Source organism: Canis lupus, chromosome 16, assembly GCF_048164855.1.
Source record: "Canis lupus baileyi chromosome 16, mCanLup2.hap1, whole genome shotgun sequence".
NCBI classification, from domain to species: Eukaryota; Metazoa; Chordata; class Mammalia; order Carnivora; family Canidae; genus Canis; species Canis lupus.
Window position 1 is genome coordinate 30,995,542 of NC_132853.1, and position 26,959 is coordinate 31,022,500.

General features: G+C 33.4%; 1 protein-coding gene and 1 pseudogene across 27 annotated transcripts in view; both read right to left on the reverse strand.

Moving 5' to 3' along the window:
* The window catches only part of STXBP4 (syntaxin binding protein 4), a 214,435-nt gene that overhangs the window by 150,836 nt on the left and 36,640 nt on the right, over nt 1-26,959 (reverse strand). For all 27 annotated transcript variants that reach the window (XR_012008817.1, XM_072779972.1, XM_072779973.1 and 24 more), the window contains 4 exons: nt 18,621-18,717; nt 16,119-16,210; nt 6,727-6,816; nt 2,394-2,459 (listed from right to left, as the gene is read on the reverse strand). Coding sequence is in view for 26 of the 27 variants with exons in the window: in XM_072779972.1 (XP_072636073.1) it covers nt 2,394-2,459; nt 6,727-6,816; nt 16,119-16,210; nt 18,621-18,717 (345 nt within the window). In the remaining variant the exon portion in view is untranslated. The remainder of the gene's footprint in view (nt 1-2,393; nt 2,460-6,726; nt 6,817-16,118; nt 16,211-18,620; nt 18,718-26,959) is intronic.
* LOC140607701 (U4 spliceosomal RNA) lies at nt 21,549-21,671 on the reverse strand (annotated as a pseudogene).

Genomic DNA, 26,959 nt, shown 5'->3' on the forward strand with positions numbered 1-26,959 from the left:
TCCTTTATCCTTTCATTTTTTTTAAAGGTTTTTATTTATTCATAGAGACACAGAGAGAGAGGCGCAGACACACACAGGCAGAGGGAGAAGCAAGCTCCATGCAGAGAGCCCAATGTGGGACTCGATCCTGGGTCTCCAGGATCACGCCCTGGGCTGCAGGCGGCGCTAAACCGCTGCGCCACTGGGGCTGCCCTATCCTCTCATTTTTTAAAAAGAAATTGCATCTTTTAATTTTTTTTTTTTGTCAGACGTACTGTTAACGTGTTGTTCTTTTACCTGCAAACTCATTCTCATTTTAGTCTCAACTATAAAATAACATCTGTGAAATGCTCACTCTCTGGGAAACTCTGGGCAGTTATTCCAGTAATTATTTTGGCTAGGTGAAACTCAACCTTTCCTAGATTCCTCAGGAATACTACATGTGTGCAGTATTCCCTGAATATTGGCACATTCCAAATGGTTTTTCCAGGACCTTGATTATCTGAAAGTCAGCTTGGCTGTATACAATTTGGTTTATACTTTCTTTCCTTTAGTTTCTTGAAAATGTTACTCTACTATGGTCTTATTTTGTTGTTTTGAGAGGGCTGATGCTGGTCAAATTCTATTGCCTTTGTAAGTTGTCTGATCTTTTCCCTTGGAGGCACTGTGCATTTTCCTCTATATATCTCTAAAATCTAGTAAGTTTACTGGATATGTCCTAGAGTTGATCTTTCTATGGTCATATTTCTCTAGTATTCAATAATAGATTCAGGTCTTATTTCTGGAAGTTTTTATAGATTATAGTTCTAAATATTAGTGTTATTCAATTGTTTTACTTTAAGAAATTCTTTTACTTATTTCATTATCATTTTCTTGGCTATGATTTTTTTCCCAAATGCCTTTTAGTTTTTCTGTATATTTTCTTGGATAACTTATAAACTTAGTTTTCATTTCTGTTATGCTTTTGTTTTTTTCTTCTATTTCTTTCCTAAGTTTTACCAACTCGCATTTTATTTCTTTTTGCTTTTTAAAAATATCATTTCTATTCTAAGTTTATAAAAATTTCTGATTTAAGGTGTTTTTTTCTTAGTGCAAAATGCTTTGGGGATATCTAATTGAATTTTGAGTGTTGTGTTAGTTTTCTTCAGCTTTGTGGTTGAATTGTTTTGGAGAGTTTTCATCAGAAGGAAAGCTTTAATTTATATTTTCTAATTTTTCACAGTTTTTTTCTAATAAAGGGGACAGTTTTATTTTTTTTCCTATTCCTTTTTTTCCCCCATAGAAAGCGTTCTTAGTTCAACAGCACCCTCTTCTGTGCAGTTTCTTTCTGGATCATGTTGGTGGTGGTCATGGTGGGGGTAGACGGCAAGGATGGGTATGTGTTGTTTCTCTTTCATTCCTGCAAGATCTTTAATTTTCCCCTCTTATTTCCTTATTGCCTCATCTCCAAGGGATACCACTCTGTTTCTGGTCATTTGGTTATTCTCCAGAAACAATAATTTTCCAAGGCTGCCACTTCTGGTTGCACACTTTCTCAAGTCCTGAGAACCACCCAATACTGATCTATGTTTAGATTATGGCACTCACTGTTGGATTTTCTTTCTAGAGGGGATTGTGTTTGTACTTCATCTAATTGTTTTGTTTTTTCTTGTTCTTTTACAGAGTCATTGAAGGCTCTGTTCTTTGTATCCCAAAGTTTCAGTGGCAGGAAGGCTGCAGGACTTTGTTGGAAAATTTTTTACTCTATTTATATGTACTTTAAAGGATGTGGTATTTTATGTCACAGTCATATTGAAGGTATGAATCCTTTATGATTTTATTTGCTCTCTTTGTTGACTTTATGTTTTCTGTGGAGATAATGTTCAGGAAATTCAAAATCAGGTGATTACCACTGATCTCTCCCTATGTTCTTTAATCTTTCTATGCTTATCAATATTTTATTTGTATATCTATCTTATGATAGTACCATTGCATTTGTTTTGTTGCAAGCTACCTAAAATTCTGTAAAGAATGATGCAGAGTAAAAATAAATGTTTACTTTTTTAGTATTAAAAAATAAAAGTAAAAAATGCTTTGCCTTGGAGGGCTTCTCTTGCTTTGTATTTTAATAAAATGAGGTACGTGAAACAGAAGAAAAGAAAAAGGAAAAATAAAAGAAAAAATAGAAAAGCAATGTGACTGATTATTTACTTCAGATAACCATGGTTATCTGGTTTTGGAGGCAATTTCTTTGAGCAATAGTAGCAAGACTTCAGTGCAGATACAGCCTCTGAAAGTGCTTTTAAAACTTATGCTACTTTATACTATATTATTCACATCTGTAAGGTCCAGGATATTATACAACGTCACTGCTGCATACCTCATATGTTTACCCACATTAACACAAAGCACATATATACAATACATGCACTTACTTGTTTCACATTCTGGAGTTCTTCTGTCAATTGTTTCTTTTGCCTTTCTGATTCAAATAACTTTTCCTGTATTTAAAAACCAAAGAGTTAAAAACAAGTTATGAAGTACCAATGAGTATCATTTTTAGGGCTTTATTTAAATATTTATAAATTCTCCAAACATCCAATTGCGACAATCTGAAAACGTAGCTCTCAGTCACTTTTCTGGCTTTACACATGCCATTTAAAAGTAATTAGTCATTTACAGCACAATTGTGATATAAATGCATTTTCTGTTAATTAGCCATTTTGTACAATCTCGAAATTTGAGCTCCAAAATAATTTAATCAGGATGAAAATGTGTAAATAATACATTTTGGGCAATAGCAATTATTACCAAAAAGCTTTCAAATTGAAGAGCATTTTTATTACAGTTTAGAAGTAAAGGTCTATTGCTACACTAAAAAGGACATATGAAACTAGATAGACTATTGTTTTTCTAATTTACTTTGTGCTTGGAAGATTATCCATACAAATGAAGATAGGACTAGTGTAACCAAAATGTAAAATAATAGTTACAAAGATAGAATAAATGGCAATATGCATGCAAATTAAATATTACCTTCAAACTTAAAATTAACTTAAGCACATACCCTAAAACATTCAACTTTTTGAAAACATAACATAAATAAATCCCTATTTTATTGATCAAATCAGAAATACTAAAAGAAATTTAAGGACCATTTTACTATCAACTTGAACAGAGGAACTGCTTGAAGATTAAACTAAGTGGTAAATATTCATGGCAATACCACAATGTTTATAAGAAGCATTCTGTTTCCTGGTATATTTCAGCTCATTCTTATCTAAGATATGAAATGAAGGTATATGAAGACGAATATAATACAGCAATCTAATGAATCTGCCACAGACTAGGAGCCAAGAAACTGCTGGGTCTCATGCTTTTATGCTCTATAGCAAGTCACCTTCACTCTGTGTCCTAGTTTTTTGCATCTGTAAATGGAAAATACATCTATTTTCATTCAGCTTTGCAAAGCAGTAGCAATCTGAACTTTGCAGAAAGGCTTTAAGTTAAATAAAGCCCACAGTACTTTTAAAAAATCACTCTTGTCAAATAAAAATTAGCCACTGGCATCATGATCTTGGTTTCATTTTTATTTGTGCCTCAAATTATACATGAAGAATAGAGTTGTCGCAAGTGATGAGAGAACACCTACACACTCTATGAACTTCATTTAACAACCTCTATTATCTGTGTGTGTACAAGGCAGGTAGAAAAACTGAAGGTACACATGTTACCTTGAAGAAGTATTTATAGCTGTATATACTCTTTTACATGGCAAAGCAAGTGGTTCTCAGTCAACAGATAGGTTTTTGGGTAAAGGAAATTATAAAATACAGAATATGCTATATCTGGGATTTCAGGTGCTGTCAGATTAGGATATGTTTAGTTACAGGTCATAGACTTTAAATGTGAACCCCGATTTTTTGAAGAGCTCCTACGGGAAGTCCTGTTTAAATGTTACATAAATGCAATTTTAAGTTAAAATTCTAATAATTCATACTGGCATTTAAATAAAAACTGAAATATATCAGTAAATTTAACAATGATAAACATTAAGGAAATGAAAAGATCTGAGAGCCTCTGAAAGGTTTTTTGTTTTGAAAGAGAGAGGGAATCTTAAGCAGGCTTTACACCTAGCACATACTCCAACACAGATTTAATATTACAACCCTGAGATCACGACCTGAGCCAAAATCAAGAGTCCAATGTTTAACTGACTGAGCCACCCAGGCACCTTTGAAAGTTCTGATGAACCATAAAATTTAATGGCTTATACAGAGATGAATTATACATAATGCCATCTTATTAAGACAGCCATCATTGGAGATGTTTTCAAAGAGAATATGAGGAAATTACTGTCAATTTATTCTTAAAACTAAATTTATATTTTTCCATCTTTACTCTTAACTGTTATACCAAAAAATATAGAAGTGGTTTCAAGTTGTAAAAAAGTCTGTAAAATATTCCTTTAATAATGGAATGCTTGTACATACTTGGAAGGACCATAAATTGGTAAAGTCTTTTTCATAATATATAAAATTTAATATCTCCATATCCTTCCATAAAACAATTCCACTTTCAGAAATGTATTCAGTTTGTATTTTTCCAATTGTAGAAATTGCCCAAGACACATCTACAAAGCTATTTATGATGGACTTATTTTTAGTAGTGGAAAACTGGAAGTAGCCTAAATATTCATCAGTGAGGAACAGGCTAGGGGTGCCTGGGTGGCTCAATCAGTTAAGTGTTTGCCTTTGGATCAGGTCATAATCCCAGTGTCCTGGGATTGAGCTCTACTTCTGGCTTCCTGCTCAGCGAGGAGTCTGCTTGTCCCTCTCTTTCTGCCTCTCCCCACTGCTTGTGTGCTCTCTCTCTCTCTCTCTCTCTCTCAAATAAATAAATAAAATCTTATAAAAAAGAAAAAACAAGGAGCTGTCTAAATAACCTAGGACAGAACCACTGGATGATAGGAGAACCATTAAGAAGAATTTGGCAACTGTGGAAGGAGCCTCGGTGTCCATCGAAAGATGAATGGATAAAGAAGATGTGGTTTATGTATACAATGGAATATTACTCAGCCATTAGAAATGACAAATACCCACCATTTGCTTCAACGTGGATGGAACTGGAGGGTATTATGCTGAGTGAAGTAAGTCAATCGGAGAAGGAAAACAGTGTATGTTCTCATTCATTTGGGGAATATAAATAATAGTGAAAGGGAATATAAGGGAAGGGAGAAGAAATGTGTGGGAAATATCAGAAAGGGAGACAGAACATAAAGATTCCTAACTCTGGGAAACGAACTAGGGGTGGTGGAAGGGGAGGAGGGCGGGGGGGTGGAGGTGAGTGGGTGACGGGCACTGAGGGGGACACTTGACGGGATGAGCACTGGGTGTTATTATGTATGTTGGTAAATTGAACACCAATAAAAATTATTTTATTAAAAAAAAAAAGAATTTGGCAGATCTGTACATATTAACTTGAAAAGCAGCCCAAGATATAAAGCTAGCAAAGAGAAAAAAGAAAAAGAAGTTGTAAAAAAGTGTGCAGTATGAAGAGATTTACATAAAAGTTAAAATAAACACATATATTTATTTTTAGAAATTTAATTGAGAAAAATAATAGAGAACAAGTGTCTCAAAGGATAAAGTGTGTTTAACAATGGCTTCCTCTTGAAGTTGGAATTTAAAAAGGCAGAAAGGAAATTTCTTCCTTTTTTAGGGAGTTGCAAAGATTTTTCATTAAAGGGTACCCAGGTGGCTCAGTCAGTTAAGCATCTGCCTTTGGCTCAGGTCATGATCCCAGGGTTATGGAACTGAGCCCTACCTCTGCCTCTGTCCCTCCCATCCGCTCATGTTCTCTCTCTCATATAAATAAATAAAATCTAAAAAAAAAATAAAATGAACATTAAGTAAATAAACAGAATTTTACTTATTTCAGAAAATAACTTAAAATAATTGAAAAAATATATTCCTATAGTGAATTAAGAGTATATCAAGTAGTTATCTGCTTTTCTTGAAGATCTGGAAAATATAATGGATTTCTGTGAAAATTAGGGTATAATTTGAATTTAATATTCTATTAAATATAGAATGGAAATATATAAAAAGAATCAAAAACTTTTAAGATTTTATTTATTTATTTATGAGGTGAGGGGCAGAAACACAGGCAGAGGGAGAAGCAGGCTCTATGCAAGGAGCCAGACGTGGGACTCCATCCCGGGTCTCCAGGATCACGCCCTGGGATGAAGGCGGCACTAAACCGCTGAGCCACACAGGCTGCCCAAGAATTAAAATCTTAAAGTATATTTGGGCACGCTGCGTGTCTTTTTTCTCTTAATTATATTACCATAATTCTAAATTATGTTACCAAAATGAGAGGTCTCTGAAGCATGTTCATGAACATGGGAGAAAATGTATTTCCCAGTGAACATTTAAGAATCCAAAATTGTCATGGCTTGCTTTGTTGACTCATCTAATCAAGGTTTCTCATCCTTGCCACCAATATGAGAACAGAGGAGGTGAGAAATAGCCAGATCAGCAGGTATGTCTACACTGAATCTTACATGGGTATTAAGAAATATAAATAATAAGTTTGTAAACTAAAAAAATGACCTCTTTAAAGGCCTATTAAATAAATGAATTATCAAATATTTGACATTAATATGAACACAAATAATATCAAATATTTGATAACTTATAATAAATATAATAATATTCTTCTGCTTTTCTCTCAACAAAATGTAAAGGAGGCAAAACTGGAGATTACCTTGAGTGCATTCACTTCCTCCAAGGCGTCATTTCTTTCACGCTTAAGCCTTTCTATTTCATCTGTCTCTGAGGAATCACAGGGAAGAAGCTATCAACATTAAAATATAAGAAAAATGTTATGAATTAGATGCTAATGTTGACAACTAGTACAGAAATCCTTTTTGACGAGTGTTAAGTTTTTGCATTTTAATAACAAAATTTAGTTTCTTACTTTGGAGTCATCTGATTAGATGAAAGAGAATGTTAAAGATTCTGGAGTAACTTGATTTGAGCTTAACTTTGCATTGTTATTTATAATAGAATCTAGGTGATTATAAAGTATACATACCTGTTATCATCTTTATGATTACTTTAACAATATAATTTCCCTTAAAAGTCCACAAATTCTAAAATTGTATTTATAATGTCAAAAAGACTTTTGAGTCATCAACATAAACTATTCCCTAAAGATCCACCCCAAGTACATGGTATCTGAGGCTAACAAAATGCTGGACATCATCAACCAAGAAAGTTTATGAACCCAGTAAACCCAGTGAATCCAGTAAAGTTCATTACTCGATTATTCATTACTTGATTATACACCTTGTTTTAATGAAATGAAATGCAATGTTAACAGCCAGCCAGCTTAAAAAGATTCCTGCATAGGAACTATGGACTGAAGGTAATATTAATAATTCATGTACAAGTGAATAACCACCACCACAAAATACCAGAGATGGCAATTCCTCTTCTTTTACTGCTAGCACGATCTCTTTGACAGTTAATGACAAGGTAGAAAACAATCATAATCTAATCAGAGATAAAAATCCAAGTCTAATTACAGCCATCTTGCATGTATAAATTGTAACAAAACTAAAAAAAAAAAGGGTATAGAAAATATAATTTAAAGGACTATATGGAGAACACGATTGCTTTGTAAGTATGGGCTTAAGGCAGTCTTTCAGATAGGAGAAGTGAGGAACGCTTTGGTGGCTCAGTGGTTAAACATCTGTTTTTGGCTCAGGGCGTAATTCTGATATCCTTAAATGGGGCAAACCGTCCCCAAGTTTGCCCCTTTCTCCCTTTACAAACTCTCCCTGAATGATCATGTTCGCTGCCACGCTCTTACTATATATCACCCTCCAAATCATTCCCAGATCTCCCTTTGCGTCCAGTTACTTGTTTCCAATGGCCTCTTGGTTATTTACACCTCTAAGCATATTGAACTTACTCTCTAAAATCCAACCTATCCTCTTCTCCACATTTCTTATTTCTCTAGTTCTATTAATAGCACCACCCTATTATTAATCTTATCCTGATCAAAACTCTGCAGTTATCTTTAACTTATTCTCCCTTGATTCTTACACCCAAATGCAATTCTTAATGGTGATATACTTGTGGCTATTGGTAAATATTATATATCTGTCTCCCCATTCCTTCCCGTTATCCTCACCTTCACCATAGTTTAGTTTTTAATATTCTATATTCAGACTCTTTCCTTTGTCCACCATCTAAGCTACTTATGATCAGTTTCATTACCTTATAAGATAACGAAGACTATTATAAGATTACTATTTCTAAACTATTATTTTGATCATGTCAACACTATTCTCCCTAATGGCTCCTCACTAACTACTTGTAAAGTAGAAACTTCTAAGTGTAATATTACCCTTTAGCCCTAACTTCCTTCAGTCATCTGCATGTACCGACTTATCTTTTTTTTCTTTAAAGATTTATTTATTTATTCATGAGAGACAGAGAGAGAGAGAGAGAGAGGCAGAGACATAGGCAGAGGGAGAAGCAGGCTTCATGCAGGGAGCCTGATGCAGAACTCGATCCCAGAACTCTGGGATCCCGCCCTGAGCCAAAGGCAGACACTCAACCGCTGAGCCACCCAGGTATCCCCCAACTCACCTTTTTAAAAAACTAGATTACTCTGCTTTCCATCAAATTACATATTTTTATTCATGCTAATTCTCATTACTTTCTGTTTACCTTTTAGGCAGATAAAATCCTATATATAATTTAAAACTCACTCAAATGCTAACTGTTATGAATCTTCTCTAAATGTTCTGAGCTCTATCAGTACTATAGCTTTATCACACAATGCTACAGCTTTTTAAACAATTATTTGTGCACATGACTTTCCTTACACTATATCTTAAATTCCGAGAAATTAAACTCAGGCTTGAGTTTTATTTATTTTAATAATGTGCTAGAGCAGCTACCCAATGCCATGCACACTGTAGTTGTTCATTGTATATATTTAAAGTTTTATAGATGAGTACATAATGCTACACATAATGAGAAATACCTTTTATATAATGACTCCAGTATAAAGGAAAGATTACTCATTCATATACAATTCACTAGTATTTTCCATTCTATTCTCCTCCCTTCTAAAATAGGGGTTGCGATCCACTAAATTGATTTAGAAAGAAACTAAGTAAAAAAAAAAAAGAAAAAATAAAAAAGAAAAAAAAAGAAAGAAACTAAGTTGTGAAAAGTCTACTTTAGGGAATTTACAGTGTTCTCTCTGTGATTTTAAGATAATCCCTGTATGATATTTAATTAGTATGGTAAACCCATCATGTTATAATAGACTGTAGTCTGCTGTTGCTAAGTTCAGAATTCTGCTAAAACTAGACTCCAACCTTACTTTTGTGTGTAACCTTGCACCAGCCGCAGGTGTACAGTTCAGTACAGGATTTTTAAATATAGCAATGATGATTCTAATCACAGTAAGATAATTATATTTTTAGTTCTAAATGCCATATTATTCCAAAATAATAAGGTTTTTTTGGTCAACTAAACAAAAAATTGACTTAGACTGACTCAGCAATTCTTCCTTCTTGAAATATGGCATCTCAATAAATCTTATGAGTCAGATGAAAAGATGAGCAAAAGAAGCTCATTATAATAGAGTATATATTGTGTGATTCTATTGAATTTGATGTTCAAGAACAGGCCAAAGTTATCTATGCTAATATAAGTCAAAATAGTGGTTCCATTGTAAAGATGGGAATGGCGGCTAACTGGGTCAAAGTTGGTACAATGGAGCCTTTGAGTGGTGATTACACATGAGATACTAATAGAAATTCATCAAGTTGCACATTTGAGATTTTTATACTTTATAGGGTATCCATTATGCTTCAGCAAAAATATTCTTAAAAAATAAATTAAGGAGAAGACAAGCCAGAAGAAGGAAACACAAGTAAAAAACAACCATCCCTAACAGATAGATCATAAAATCTGACTGTTGTATGTGACGAGATGGTTGAGGGGATAACCACAGTGGAATTTCCCCACTTTCACAGACTGTCAGCATCCTCAACGAGATCAATTGATACTTCAGATAAAGCACCATAGTGACAACAAAAAACTTAGGAATACTACTACAAAATAATAAAATATTTTTCATTTGTTTCTGATGAACTTGACAAGCAGTGATTTTTATAGTATTTTTCAAACTGTGGTATATGACCCGTTAGTGTATTTTAAGCCCAAATAGTTAGAACTGAATATTAAATAAGAATTAAATACTATAGAAAACGTAAGTACTATTTTGAGATTTTTGTTTCAGTTATATATGTAAGTGTGGTGAAGTAAAAGGTATTATTATGGATTCAAGTGAAAAAAAAGTCAGCATTTTATGGGGATATCTTCTACATGTTGACAAGCAGAACACAACAAAGGAAGCCTTATAAACTGATATAATGACAACTGCACAACATTTTGATCTGAAGCCATGGACAGGAAATTATTGGCATGCAGAAGACCTTGCACAATTACCAGTGGCACTTTGTGTTTGTCATCAAAGTATTAAGACTGAACACACTCTTATCTGCCCTAAAATCATATTGGCTAGAAAGGAAGTAAATTACTAATTTGGAGCACCAGTATTTTTTGCAGCTGTTAAGCAAGCTTTGCATGCTCACCCAAAGTACTCTGAATTCCCCATTTCTCTTATGCCACTCAACCACTGTTGCCTTTCCTCATCAAAGGTGAGGATAGTAGCTTTGAGAACTGTTTGGCAATAACAATGCTCTGTTGTCAACATTGTTTCCACCCGAAACAATGGAAAAAAAACAGTGCTCTTACAGCTTCAGTTTTCCTACCTTAAATGTTACTGAATTGGTTCTGATAAATCAGTACCTCAATTCTAGGAGACTGGGTGATCTCTTGAAAGTTTCCAAACAACTAGATCATAGGAACTCTCATTCTCATTAATAGAAACTGATTTATTGCTATTGTGACTACAAAATGGCATAGCCACTTCGAAAGACAGTTCGATGGTTTCTTATAAAACTAAATACCGGGGATCCCTGGGTGGCACAGCAGTTTGGCGCCTGCCTTTGGCCCAGGGCACGATCCTGGAGACCCGGGATCGAATCCCACATCAGGCTCCCCGTGCATGGAGCCTGCTTCTCCCTCTGCCTATGTCTCTGCCTCTCTCTCTCTGTGTGACTATCATAAATAAATAAACATTTAAAAAAATAATAAAACTAAATACCTTTACCATATGATCCAGCAATTGTGCTCCTTGGTATTTACCCAAAGGAGTAAAAAACTTATGTTCACACAAAAACCTACAAATGGATGTTTACAGTAGCTTTATTCACAATTGCCAAAACTTGGAAGCAGCCAAGAAGTCCTTTAATAGATAAGTGGATAAACTGTGGTATATTCAGATAATGGAATTTTAATCAGCACTGAAAAAACATGGAAAGATATGGAGGAACCTTAAATGCGTATTACTAAGTGAAAGAAGCCAATCTGAAAAGACTACATATTGTATGACTTCCAACTATATGACATTATAGAAAGAGCAAAAAAACTATGAATACAGTAAGAGGATCAGTGAATGCCAGGGGTGAGGGGTGCAGATGTGGGAAGATGAATAGGCAAAGCACACAGGTAAAGATCAGAACAGTAAAAATACTATGTATGATACAACAATGATGGACACATGTTGTGATACATTTGTCCAAACTCACACAGAATGTACAGCACCCAGAGTGCAATGTAAATGTAATGGAAACTATGAACGACAGGTGACAATGATGTGTCAGTGTAGGTTCATCAGTTGTAATGAGTGTACCACACTCTGGTGCAGGATGCTGATAATGAGGGAGGTCATGCATGTGCTGGGGCAGGGAGCATGTGGGAAATCTCTGTACCTTCCCCTCAATTTTACTGTGAACCTAAAACTGCTCTAAAAAATGAAGTCTTAAAAACAAAACAAAAAAATACACCATTTATTATAAGGGCAAAAAAGTGAAAGGTAACTAGGAATAAATCTAACAAAAGACTAATAAAGCTTATATTGGGAAAAATATATCAAGTGTATTATTTGCCATTCAAGAAGATAAAATAAGAAGTCAAAACATGTTCACAGAGAAGACTGAAATTTATAAAGATCCTGATTGTTCCCAAAATAATCTAGAAATTCAGTACAGTAAGATTTTTGCTAGAACTTATTTGGACGAGAAAAGGGATTAGCCAAAGCAACATTTAAAAAGAACAACAGGGATCCCTGGGTGGCGCAGCGGTTTGGCACCTGCCTTTGGCCCAGGGTGCGATCCTGGAGACCCAGGATCGAATCCCACGTCAGGCTCCCGGTGTATGGAACCTGCTTCTCCCTCTGCCTGTGTCTCTGCCTCTCTCTCTCTCTCTGTGTGACTATCATAAATAAATAAAATTTTAAAAAATAAAATAAAAAAAAAAATAAAAAGAACAACAAAGTGGAAGAATGTGTTATCAGATACCAATACTTATGAAGCAAAGTAAACCATTAACGAAGAATCCAAAAATGCCCATGCAAATATGGAAATCTTATAAATGACACAGCTGGATTGTAAATAATCCATCCACTGAAATAATGAATTTATATTTTAAAAATTACCTTTATAAAAATAACTGATCAAAATTTATGTATTTATATTTTTGTATGCCAATAAGTAGACTTGTGTACCAATAAGTAGAATTAATACTCAATTCAAAAGAAAATTTTAATGTCAGATCTTATGAATACAGTGAATTAAAACAAATACATTTTAATCATCTATGTATTTTGTAACAGAATGATAAGGTGCTCAATGACTGATTTCTTTTTCCAATGACTAATTTTAAGTATATCTATTCTTGAAATTATAATTTATCAAGGTAACATTCTAGGGTAATATGGGATACAAATAAAAGCAGAAGAAAAGGAAAGATGGTAACTTTCTGAGAATAAGAATTCATGAATGAATTTTCTTTAACATAAAATGATTATGAGTATCAAAAACTATGGTATTTAGATTCTATTAGATACATTTAAAGGGTTATATAAAAGTTTTCTTTACTAAAGAGAAATACATGTAGTCATTGGAAACCTAATCAAAACACTAACCAAAAGAAAAGTGGTATCGCTTCATCATTAGATTGAGTTGACTTTAAGACAGGAAGCATTCTAGAGATAAAGATTCAATATCCTGTCAGGATATAACAATTCTAGGGGCAGCTGGGTGGCTCAGTGGTTGAGTATCTGCCTTTAGCTCAGGTCATGATCCCAGAGTTCTGGGATCAAGTACCACATCAGGCTCCCTGTGGGGAGCCTGCTTCTCCCTCTTCCTATGTCTCTCTGCCTCTCTCTATATATCTCTCATGAATAAATAAATAAAAATCTTTTAAAAAAAGGATATAACAATTCTAAAATTACATATGTCTAATACAGCTTATGATATCAAAGGCTGTATTATGAGTGAAGAACATTAGAAATCAGCAACCAGAAAGGAGCTATATAACTAGAAACTGTGCAAAATAAGGGTCAAAGAAGCGATGACAATGGAAATGTTACATACTGAATGATAATTAAAATATAGATATAAACTTGTGGATGTGATTTTGTAAAAATTGTGTAGTACCATCTATGAGATAAAAAGTAGTATTGTTAAAATGTATTAAAAACCTAAAAAAATTCTGTTTTTTTTAAATAAATTTTAGTATATCGATAAAAGGGGAAATTTTCTAGGAAGATGTCCATTAACAGAATTATTCAAGAAAAAGACTAAAACTTGAATAAAATAACCTTAGAAGACATTAAAAAAATAGAAAATATCTCCTCTTCCAAAAAGACCTAGGCCCTGACCATGTGATATGAAACATTTTCAAACTTTAAAGGAACCTATACAGTTTCTACTATATAAGCTATTGAAGAAAAATATAAATGGCATAAGTTTTATTCATAAATTTAAAAATTTTAAAATGATTTGTAAATAAGTAAATATAAAAAGATTATAAATCATATTTATTAAATAAGATAATGCTAGCTTCTTTGAAAAATTAAAAATGTGAAATGGCTCCAATATCATGAAAAAATTTTTTGTTCACTTTTGCAGCTTCTGTTCCAATGGTAATTCAGAAAAAATTAAAATTTTTTGGAAGAGACAAAAATATAATTAATTTAAAATGCCTACCTAGAAAACAGAAAACCCAAGACAACTGAAAAGCAGCTAGAATAAGGGAGTTCAATGAACTGGCATCACACAAAATAACCGTTCAAAAATTAATATCTTCAGGTGCCTGGCTGGCTCAGTTGGTGGAGCATGCAACTCTTGATCTCAGAGTTCTAAATTCCGGCCCTATGTTGAGTATAGAGATTACTTAAAAATAAAATCTTAAAAAAAAATTAATATTTTTACTAGTCATCAATTAGAAAATACAATGGTTAAAAAAAATCCCATTTCCAACAGCAACAAAAACTGCAGTATGCCTATTCAGACATAACAAGAAATATTCAAGACATATATGAAGCAAGATATAATTTCCTCTTTCTAAAATATCAACAAACACCAAAATGAATGGAGAAATAAACCATGTTCATCTCTCTCAAACCACTCTCTAAATTCAATGCAATTCCAATTTTTAAAAGTTCCAACTGAATTTTTATTACCACAGCAAAAATGATTCTAAAGATCATCTAGAAGATCAAAAATCAGTAAGTTAAAAAGAAAAAAATGAAGGACTTAGCTTACCACATAATAATGAACCTAGAAATACACTGTTGGAATAATTAAAATAGTAATGTACTGGCATAGAGAAATCAATCAATGCAACAGTGTGGTGGGTCCAGAAACAGATCTATGTATCTAGACAGAAATTTAGCATAGAATAAAGTTTGTATTTCAAGTTGGCAGCAAAAGTGGAGAAGGACAGTTATTAAGGAAATGATGGTGGAACAAGGGCAAGGGGTTGCCCATTTGCGGCCCTAACTTAAGCATAGACAAGAATAGATTTTGAAAAAAAAAATGAAAAAAAAAAAAAAAAGAATAGATTTTGAGTGAGTTAAATTGATAAATTGGGAAGACCTTCCTGAAGGATACAGTAACACATTCTGCAATGAAAAGGACTGAAAAATTTGACAATGTAAATGCCACAAATGTCAAAGTTCTTTTTTTTTTTTTTAAGGTTTATTTATTTATTTGAGAGGGAGAGAAGACAGAAGAAGGGGCGGGGGGAGAGAGAGAGAATCCTCAAGCTGACTCCCCACTAAGCGTGGAGCCCAACATGGAGCTCAACCACAGGACCCTGAGGTCATGACCTGAGCCAAAATCAAGAGTTGGCGGCTTAACTGATGAAGCCACCCAGGCACCCCCAAATGTCAAAGTTCTCTAGAGCAAATGACTTATGAAGTTAATGGGCTTCACAATTGTATTTTACATAAAGCACAAAAAAAGCAAAAGACTAGTTACTTGATTAAGGATGCAGAGAGAAAAACGGGAGTAATAGAAAAGGAACATGGGGGGTGGGAGAGCATCTGGGTCCTCATAATATATTTCCTTCCTGTTCTGTTTCTTTCTTTTTTTTTTCTTTTTAAGATTTTATTTATTTATTTTTGAGAGTGAGAGAGCAAGTGAGCAGGGGGAGGAGCAGAGTGGGAAGGAGAAAGCAACAGGGGGAAAGGATCTCAAGCAGACTCCTCACTGAGTGCAGAATCTGATGCAGGACTCAATCTCACAACCTTAAGATCATGGCCTGAGCCAAAACCAACAAACAGTTGGATGCTGAGCTGACTGAGCCACCCAGGTGCCCCATCCTTCATATTGTTTCTTAATCTAGATGCTGACACATGAGGATGGTTTAGATTGCAAAATTTCAGAGGGTATACACTTACGAGTACTTTTCTGTGATAAATTCAGGGAGGAGTAGCATAAAGAAATAGAGAGGAGGGACAGGAGAGATCAAGATAAAGTTTTACTTTTGATTTTAAATAAATCTGTGTTTTATATATTTACTAAGAAGCATACATTATTTGCATATTTTTTTAAAAGTGAAAAATGAAAAAGAAAAAGGCCACATATGTGACATACAGCAGTCAAGACTTATGATCCAAGAACAATCAAGACAATTCCATAGGGCACACTCTACCTGTGAATCTAACATGCTGGAAATTTCACGTGCTCTGACATTTACTTCGTCCAACTGCAAGCAAAACAAGTTTCTGGCAACCTGGACAAAATCTGAAATGGAATACACTTCAGTAGGAACATAGCATTTAACCTCATCTAAATACATCTTACCCTTTTCTAAATGAAGTTGAAGTTATGCATTATAATTAAGGCTTCAAACTTAACTTGCTTTTCAGTGGATTACCTTAAAGTAGTATTAGCTCAAGTGACAGATTAATTACAAACTCAAAAAGTGACAGATAAACTGGTTTTAACTTACCTTTGTTAACTTTGCTGAAGTTATAGATCAGTTAAGACAACAAGAAAGCATATACCTATCACAGGCATATCTATTTCTGCAACTCTTTTTACTGTGAGCAAGAACTTTCTCTGAAACATAGGACAATATTGTGACTTACAGCTTTTCTAGTTAGAGCTGGAGGTTTAATAATAATAGTAGCAGCTAATATTTTATATAACAGCCTGTGTGCTAGGCACAGTACTTTGCAATTTCATTCTCTAAACAATTTTCTGAGGTAGGTACTCCTATCCTCTCCCTTCTACATTGCAGCTAAGACAAGTTAACTGCCAAACTTCCCTTGGCCACATGGCAAGTAAGTAGCAGAGCAGAATTCCAAATTAAGATCTGACTCCAAGGCATATACTCTTAACACCTGTTAAGATTGCCCCATGCTGGCTAGCAAACTGTAAGCTTCTTCAGACATGTGGGGGACCCATTCATCTATGTATCTTCAAATGTTTTAATTTTAGCTATTGTATTTTTAACTTCCAAATATCCTGTTTGTACTCTCTGATGGTTTCTACTCTACAATATCCTACATTTTATTTCCTGGATGCTTTCTCTTTGTTTACCTTTTCAAAGATGTTCATTGTGTCTGAAGCTCTCTCCTGCTCTTGCATTATTCCTTTTTTCAGCGTTCTTGTTTTTCTCTTTGTCACATAGTTTTGGGCTCTTATATTTTATGTTGGAGAATTTCTCCAAATGTCCAATGACCCTTGGCTATGAGTTCATGTTTAAGAAGAATCATCACAATAACTCTGATTGGAAATTTTGTGTACAAAGCTTGACTTGTCATCTGGCCAGTTTCACTACAGAGCAATCAGGTAGCCAAATGACATTTTGGGGCAGTTTCTTTAGTAGAGAATCTTACAATCTCTTGCCTATAGAGTATAAACACGACTGCAAAGTTCACCAAGTAATCTGGGTGTGGTTGTGAGTGATAACTCATCATACACTCCTCTAAATTCCCTGACTGCTGGCAACTACAGGTTCAGGATCTCTCTGGTTTAATTCCTCAAGAGAATATACTTCTTTTCCTTTGCAGGTATAAGGGACTGTTTGATCCTGGGCTGCTTGAGAGGGGGCAGGTAATAGCATACATAAAAGCTTCTATACAGATTTCTAACAACCCTATTTGAAATGCCCTGCCTACACCTAGCCTTCAGAAGTACCTGATATTTTTAATTCCTAAGCCGTTTCAGGGATAGATCAGCTTGTTTCCCATTGTGGTTCTTCTATTGCTTTAGACATTTGGGCTTTATTGCTTCTACTCACTAATTCACTTACTTTCCTCATCCACATACTATCCTTACATATCATAGTTTTGGTTAATACATGCAATTCTGTTTTCTGTTCCCCTACCTATTTGGGGGTGATTTTCAAAAGGAGAGGAAAGCAAATGTATATTTTTTCCATTACCTTGAAACCAAAAAGTGAATTCTTTTTTAGCAATACAGATACTTTACAATGATACAATGTTGCATCTATTGAATAACAAAAAAAATTAAATACTGAATGCTGTCAAGGATATAAAATACTGTTACGTTCAAACATTACTAGTGGTAGAACAAATACATGTGTGAAATGTCTCTTGAAAACAACTTATTAATATCTATCAAAAGTTTGAACCACTTGTAGAAGTTTATCCTAAGAAAGATAAGGGGAAAAAAAAAACCTATGATATTAAATATAGGCATTTATATCAGCTATTGAGAAACCACCAAAATTCCCCAAAAGTAGAAAGGCTTAATATTATAGTACATCAACTAAGTATGTCAATATTATGCTAAATTTAATAAGAATAATTATACATCATAAAAATACTTATTCTGTTATATTAGCTGAAAAAAAGTATGAAATTCCACAGCAGTGGAATTAGAACTTCTATACTTTGTATTGTTTTTATTATTACCAAAGAAATGTTCATGCGATAAATAACAAACAAAAAAGGAGGATAGAATGATGATATTTTAGAGCTGGAAGATTCTAGGGTCTCCTTTCTGCTGACCCAGCCAGGCCAGTAATTCTAGACATTTTTAGGTACTGACTAAGGAACTTGAAATAGATGTGGTCTTATTTTTCTCTCTCCTTCTAAAGAAGATGCATTCCTAATGAAAATAGGTCACCATAACTCTCCTACCAAGTTTCTGTGATGACATAACATGATAAACCTAATATTACCTCCAAAAGACACTGTCCCCTTTGGGTCTATTTGCACTTGCTGTCTCAGGGCTTGCTGTTGTTCCTTTGTGGGCTGAATTCCAAGATAATCTAGAGCCTGGAAGGAAAAGGACTCAGGTAAAGTAATTTTTCAAATCTCCAAAGAATAAAACTTCATTACAACTTTATTTTACAACGCAGTGAGAAGAATCAGTATTGGGAACAGGAACCAGAATAACATGCCCAGAGAAAGTCTGTTGACTATTTATGGATTAATTTTCTATGAAATACAGTTTCCTGATTTCACCACCACTTCAGTATTTTGGTGTGTTTTTTTTTGTTTTTCTTTTGTTTTGCAAGACTAGCACTTTGGCTAATGCCAAATTAACAAGCATAGCCCTAAAACCAAAACTCAATTTCTTAATTGCAAATATGTGATATGGGAGAAGAAAAAATTATCAAGGAAATTCTATTAAATCAGATTAAGCATTAATTTCTAAAAGTAGCACTATAAAACTTGGATATTTTGTTAATAAACGAGATCAAAACTAAAGTTGATAGGAATTGGGTTAAATACAAAATATTCTAATTTTAGCTTATTTAGAGGCAAGCTTACAGACAGTAAAATAGAAAGCTTTCTCTGGAATCCACCTCTATCTTCCCTTGTTTTTCTTTTCTTTACCTTCTTTTAGTACCCATAGCAGATTAAAAATTCAGAGACTGTTGTATTCCAGTGTTCATTCTCTTTTTGTTCTTTAGTAACAGAACCATAGTTTTAATAAGAAATCCTGCCATCTGGCTAAAAGATGTTTCTCAGTCCACTTTTAGGCTTGAAACATGAGAGTATGTACTGGTCAAGGAAATGAAAGGTGAAGTATTGTGTGGTTCTTCTGGGAAGGCTTTCAAAAGTATATGTAAAGTATTCATGTCCCTTCTCTTTCTCTCTCTGGGATTAATTTAAAAAGGAAAGAAAGATAGAAGGAAAGAAAGATGGAAGAAAGGATCTATTCCAGCAGTCATTTTGGTTCATGAGCTACTTCAATAAAGATAATGGAGCAGAAGGATAGAGCATGTGTCCCTGACACTGTAGAACTTTACCAGCCCTGGATTATACACTTTAAGGCTTCTTGGTGTGAAAGAAATAAATTTGTAATGGAAACCACTTTTATTTTAGGTTCTCCAGTTATATATATAAGCAAAACCTAATCTTAACTAATACATAGAGCCTGACTACATGCCTTATTACTGGATTCTGGCAAGAATATATTTCATGTCAATCATATTAAACCTATAAAGTAGGTAGAGTGTAATATTGGTTAATTGTTCCTTATAAATTCCTCCCTCCTTTGGAATCTGCTCATTCATCATTTTGTTGACCAAATATTTACAAAGTGCTAGGTCAGGTACTACAGTATGCAAAAGGAACAAGAAGATACAGCTACCCACAAAGAGCTATAGTCTCTAGGGTGAGATAACGTGTAAATAAATGTAACTAGTGCAATATGTAATTTAATAGAAGTGTGTACAGGAAATACATACTGGTTAATGTATATAGGTGGCTGGGTACAGTGAGAGAAGGAGACAAGTGAGATGGATACTAGGAAAGATTCAGTCAAAAGTGATTCTAGGGGTCTGTGGGTGGTTAAATCTGTTGAACATCTGCCTTTGCTCAGGTCATGACCCTAGGACCCACATATGGCTCTCGGCTTACCGAGGAATCTGCTTCTCCCTCTCCCTCTGCCTGCCCCTCCACCTACTTGTGCACTCACTCCCTCTCTCTCTCTTAAATAAAAATAATATTAAAAAAAAAAAGTGATTGTAGAGCATAGCTAAGCATCATCTGCTTGCCTGTCTACAGAGTCATAAGTATTTGCCTTGTATAACATGGCAATATGGTTCTTGACTTTTGGTGTTCTTTCCCTAAAAATGTTCCAAACACACACAGAAAGAGAACATCCATGTATTCAAGTACTCACTAGTATTTGCTTGAAATCATATGTATTTTTAAGAAACAAACATAGACTTGGTTGAAAGCTCTCTATTGTTCCTCAGCAGAAATCATTATCCTAAGGCTGCTGTATCCTTCTTGTCCATGATTTGATACCATTACCACATATATTCCCTAATGTTATGAACTTTTGTGCACTTAAAATTTTACGTCAATAGTATACTATAAACATATTTATATTTTTATTTATACCTCAATATTATTGCTTAATATTCTTATCTGTGAAACTAGTTTAAATGGTATCCCATTGTATGAATACAAATTAAACATTCTCTGATTGATGAGCTTTTATAATTACTCCAATTTATTTTTTTATTACAAAACATCACACATATCTCCTTGCATGGATGTGTGAAAATTTCTCTACAGTATATCCCCAGAAGAGAAAATGCTGAGTCACATGCATTGTATATATATATGTATATATATTGTCAACTTTAGATATTGAAAAATTGCTCTCCTAACTAGTTGTAGCAATTTACACACACCACTAGTATAAGATCTCTTAGTTTTCTATATTAAGAGCATTTGCTGTTTTCACACTTTAAGTTTTGTCAATATGTTGAATATGAAACAGTACATTGTTAAATTCCCCTAGTTACAAGTGAGATTTAACTTCTTTTATATGTTTATTAGTGATGTTTTTGACTCATAAATCACTTAGCAATATGTTTTAAATTTTCATACACATTTTTGAAGTATTTTTTGCTAGTGATTCCTAATTTGGTGGCATTCTCCCAAATACGAAAACAAAAAATGTCTCTAGACATTGCCAAATGTCATCTAAAGAAAAAAAAAAAAAAAACCCACAAAAAACCCAAAAAACAAAGCACCCCCAACCTTGAGAACTACTGCTCCAGAAACAAACACTATTTAGCAGTTTGGTGTATAATTTTCTACATTTTTCTATGATTATAGCACCTATATATTAAATATACATAAATTATGTATTTATTACAATAATTAAATAATTATACTATATACAGTGTTGTATGCCTTTTAATTAGCAATAATCGCACCTTGGATAAACCTCATTGGCTATGATACTGCCACTGCACAAAGCTTGTAATGCCTTTTAAAATTATCAATATATTATAGCTTTCTATTTTGTACATTTTAACATCTTTTGTATGCTTTTTTAAAACTGCTGTAATAGTGCATTAGCATTCAAGTATATATACTTCAAATTTTGAATGTAACCAAACATTGTATAAGTAAGTCCCTTTTGAACTTCTCCCAAGAGGTAATACCTGTCATATATTTGGTTAATATTCCTAAGTATTTTATTATATAATATTTGATATAAACTAAAAACTAATATGTAAAGGAAGACAATAAAATAAAAATTCCATGAATCCATTTAAGAATTATAAAACTGCCAATAGTGCTGAATTCATGTCACTACATACTTCTGTCCTACTCTACAAGAGGTAACTACTACTGAACTGTGGGATTATCATTCCCACATGATTTATCTTAAAGTTGGTCACATACATAGGTACCTCTAACATGTTATTTTGTTTTGCTATGTTTCAGCTTAAAAATGCTGCAGATAGAATTCTGAAACTTGCTTTCTTCACCCTACAGTGTGGTTTCATCACTCATCCATGCTGTTATATGCTATTGTAACATCAGCACATTACTTTCAATGATAAATATCTGATTAGATGAATATGTCACAATTTATTCATCCATCCTCCAGTACATTGGGGTTTTTTGCTTACTGGCAATGCAACAATGAACATTCTTATACATATCTACTCTAGCATATGCATTCAACTTTCTTTATCGTGTATATTCAGGAAAAGTATTGGTAAGTCTTTTTTTGATTGATTGTAGGACTTTTAAAAATATTTTGGATAGCAATATTTTATGTTATGTGTGTAATAAATATTTTCTCACTGTTTTAGCATATTTAGCATTTTTACTTTTTTATATTCTCTTTACGGAGTTCTTTATGGACAGTTCCCAGGCATGTGTGCATACCATTATTTCATGTTTTTATAAATATATATGATGAGGTGCCTGGGTGGCTCAGTTGGTTAAGCATCCCACTCTTGATCTCAGCTTAGGTCTTGATCTCAAAAACAAATTCAAGCCCCTTGTTGGGCTCCATGCCCAGCATGGAGCCTACTTTAAATAAACAAACAAATTAATTAATATTAAAAAAATATATGATGAATATTTTAAAAATAGTTTGAGTTTTGTATAAATGGTACCATACTGTATATATCAATATGTGACTTTTTGTTTTAATAACAAGATTTCTTGAGATATAATTGGCATACCACAAGGCTCATCATTTTAGTGCATAGTTTTGAAGCTTTTACTATACTGACAAGTTGGGCATCATCACCACAAACTCTAGAAAATTTCCATCACCCTAAAAGGAAACCTTATACTCACTAGCAGTCACTTGCTATTCTCCCATACCCCTAGCTACAGGCAACCACTAATCTGTGTTCTATCTCTATGGATATGCCTATTCTGGGCATATCATATTAATAGACTCATATTTGCGGCTTTTTGTGTCTGGGGTCTTTCACTTAATGTTTCAAACTTTATCTATGTTCCAACATGTATTAGAACTTTATCCCTTTTATAGCCCAATACTAACCTATTATATGTATATACTACATTTTGTTTATCCTTTTTAAGTAAAAAAAAAAAAAAAAAAGAAAGAAAAAAGTGAATCAAGAATAAAAGTGAGAAACCAGATATTATTATAAAAATACTAGGTAGATCATAACAAATTAGAAGCTCAATAGTCAAGTAGCAGATGGCTGCAAAGACACAGTTAACTAAAGAAACAATGTCTCAACTCAAGTTAAAAGACTAGGCAATAATAAGCATTTAAGTTTGGAAGAGGCTTATTAGACTTAAAGTATCATAAAAGCATTGTATGTTCAAAAGAACTATGAAGATTTTGATTAACTTGCCACTGAGTTAAATATGCATGTTAAAATTTTAAGGTAATCACTAAAAAAAATAACAAAAGAAGGCATAATTTCTAAGTAAGTTAGGGGAAAAGAAGTAAAATTCAAACCCACCAACCAGATAGTCAAACATAATCAAACCAAAGAATACAACAAAGAGGGAGGGAGAAAGAAGTGGCAGTAAGAAGCACAAAAAATTTATTTTAATAAAATGGTAGAAATAAATCAAAATGCATTATAATTAAAATTAATTATAAAGTATATGGAGCAATGGGAACTCTTACTTAAGACTAGTGGGAATGAAAACGTGTAAAACTACTTTAGAAAACAATTCACCAATCCAACAATTATTTTCTGAACAGATACTAATGAGCCATGTGTTTTTTTAGGAACTGGAGAAAAAGAAATGAAAATTTTGGCAATACCTCAAGTACCACTGAAGGTAAACAAACACTGACTTCATAATGTTTTAGTAAATCAATTCCTAAAAAACCATATAATGAGGGGTGCCTGGTAGCTCAGTCAGTTAAGCATCCGACTCTTGATTTTGGCTCAGGTCGTAATCTCTGGGTCGGGAGATCGAGCCCTGCGTTGGGCTCTGTGTTGGGCATGGAGCCTGCTTAAGATTCTCTCTCCCTCTCTTCTGCCTCTCTTTCTTCTTCTCTCTTTCTCAAAAAACAAAAGCATATAAATGATAAACTTGAAATTTAGAGGAGAGGAGTATATGATCAAGAAGAAACACACAGGCAATATCACAAATTCTGACTCTTAGCTGGGTGTTGGGTACAGGTGTGTTTATTGTTCTTTATTTATTTTATTTTATTTTTTTTAATTTATTTATGGTAGTCACAGAGAGAGAGAGAGAGAGAGAGAGAGGCAGAGACATAGGCAGAGGGAGAAGTAGGCTCCATGCACCGGGAGCCCGACGTGGGATTCGATCCCGGGTCTCCAGGATTGCGCCCTGGGCCAAAGGCAGGCGCTAAACCGCTGCGCCACCCAGGGATCCCTGTTTATTGTTCTTTAAACTGTATATGTACAATATAATCATTCTGTGTTTGACTGATATTTTCATACAAAGAAATAAAAACAATTTTACAAAAGCAATGCAAACAAAACACCTATCACAGAAGGTACAAGATGTCATTATTATCATACTAAGTAATAATAAAATTACAAAATGCAATCAGCTACAATGGAAATGGATCTAGAGCCAAACTTTAAAGATTTATTCTAGATGAATACAGCATGTCAGTGAGGTAAGCTCATAAATTTAAATGGGAAACAATTTATTTTTGTCAAAAAACAGGTTCCAAAAATTTCTTGAATAAATAATGTCATCTTTTAACCTTAAACAAAATGCAAATTTTTTAATTGGACAAATAAATGCCTTAGCTCTTTCTAATGTCTGAATGATGAATTTTTAAAATGTCACTTCTTTACAATATTCGTCACATACTGCCCAATCTAATACAAAGAACATCTCATTAACTGTAATCAGACACTGGGTATGCCATCGCTCACTACAGCTTTCTTCAAATGTTACAGAAATGGCAAGAGGTAAAGTAAATATCAGCGAAATGGCATCTGTATTCCAAAGCATCCTTCTCAGGTACAAAAATACGGATAGCATAGAAGCACAATAATTCTTGGTTTTTAAGCCAGCTAATAAACTTATACCTATTTGCTGTATTTACCATGCCTACTTATAAGTTTAATATTAGGATTAATGAGACCCATAGTACTCATAAAAATGCTTTAAAAACTATAGCACTGAAAATAACTATGGTGAAATTATTTTAAAATATCTGTATATTAAATCATCCTCAGAGTATTTGTAGAAAGAGGCAATCCATTTTTCAGACAAGGAATTAAGTAGTTCAGTGTTAGAAATAACTTTTCAGTATATCCTGATACAAAATTGTCTACTTAGGCTAGTAAAACGGGATTTCCTGAAGACAATGCCATATATACATATATATTGACAGGTAATTTCCTTCAGTAAATTTTAACTTCTCTGTGTTTCTTAAAAATTGGTACCAAGTAGGCTAATTATTTAATAACCACATTATCAGTCAACACCTTTACCTTGTGAAATATTATAACACAAATTTCCTAGATGCTACATGTAATATATTTATAGAAGATAAAAGAAAAAGCGAATTTTATTTCATTACAAATATTTGATCACATTGGCCTTCTGTTACTGAATAGTAAAGTATGTTAAAAATATAATAGATAAGAAAATTGAATCTGTTTACAAAGATAGAAATATTTCAAATGGAATGATACAAATATTACTACATTATTATGTAACCAAACAAAAAAGGAAGAGTAGCTTAACAAGTATCTGGGTAAAGAGGAGCTAATTTGGATTTTGGAAAAAAATTCTTATTAAGATACCATTTCAAGCTCTGAAAACAAAGAATGCTCTACTAAATAAAGTCCCTAAATATACTCTGACTAAAAGCAAGAAGATGAATTGAATTAACACAGAATGTAGGTTGCCTTTGTTGTAAAACTACCATTTTATTTTTCCAGAAAAATAATTTATTTAGGCTAAAAGGAGGACCAAAACCTGGAAATTCTGAGTCAACAAACAATTCAAATTTCTCAGAATCAATACAAATGTAAATGATTTTCATATCTCTAAGACAATTAATTAGAAAAAAAATCACATGCTAGGAAAATTTAAACCAAATAAAGGAACAAAGGCTGCCAAGTGAAGTCATTAGCTGGATAACTTTCTTCTTACCTGGAGAAATAGTATTACATCTTGGATGTTTAGAAATGCGTATTAAAGCAACACCATTAAAAAACAATAACTTATTTTGTAGAAATTTATAGACATTTTTAAACCTCAAATACCCTTTTTTTTTTAAATGTTAATATTAACTAATTCTAAACCTTGGCACCATCCTGAACTTACATTTTAGCCACCAATAAAAAGAGAGTACAAGTTAGCAAAAGACATTCAGGATTTTGAAAACCTAAAAGGAGATATCTTAAGTATCTAATTAACTGGAAAGTTTAATGAGCTCAAGTCAAGTGTTTAAACAGTGGTAGGTATACTGGATATTGTTGTGAAGAAACTTTATCTTGTTGTCAAAACAAAATATAAAAAAGATAGTATAGTACCACAAAGTGATGTTAAGTGCTACAGATGTGCAAAATAAGGCAGTATTGGCCCAAATGATAATAGTCAGCAAAATCTGGACACAGGAATTGCAACTGAATTAGGATATGAATACTGGGTAAGATTCAGGTTGACTCTGGAAAGAGTATATTGTGTAGGATTGCAAAGGTACGAATATGGGAATAAATGCAATGTGTTATTTATTGTAGTTGTGCATTTTCAACTCTCTCTAAAATGTAAAAGAGATTATCCATGAAAACTGACAGGAAAGTAGAAACTATGG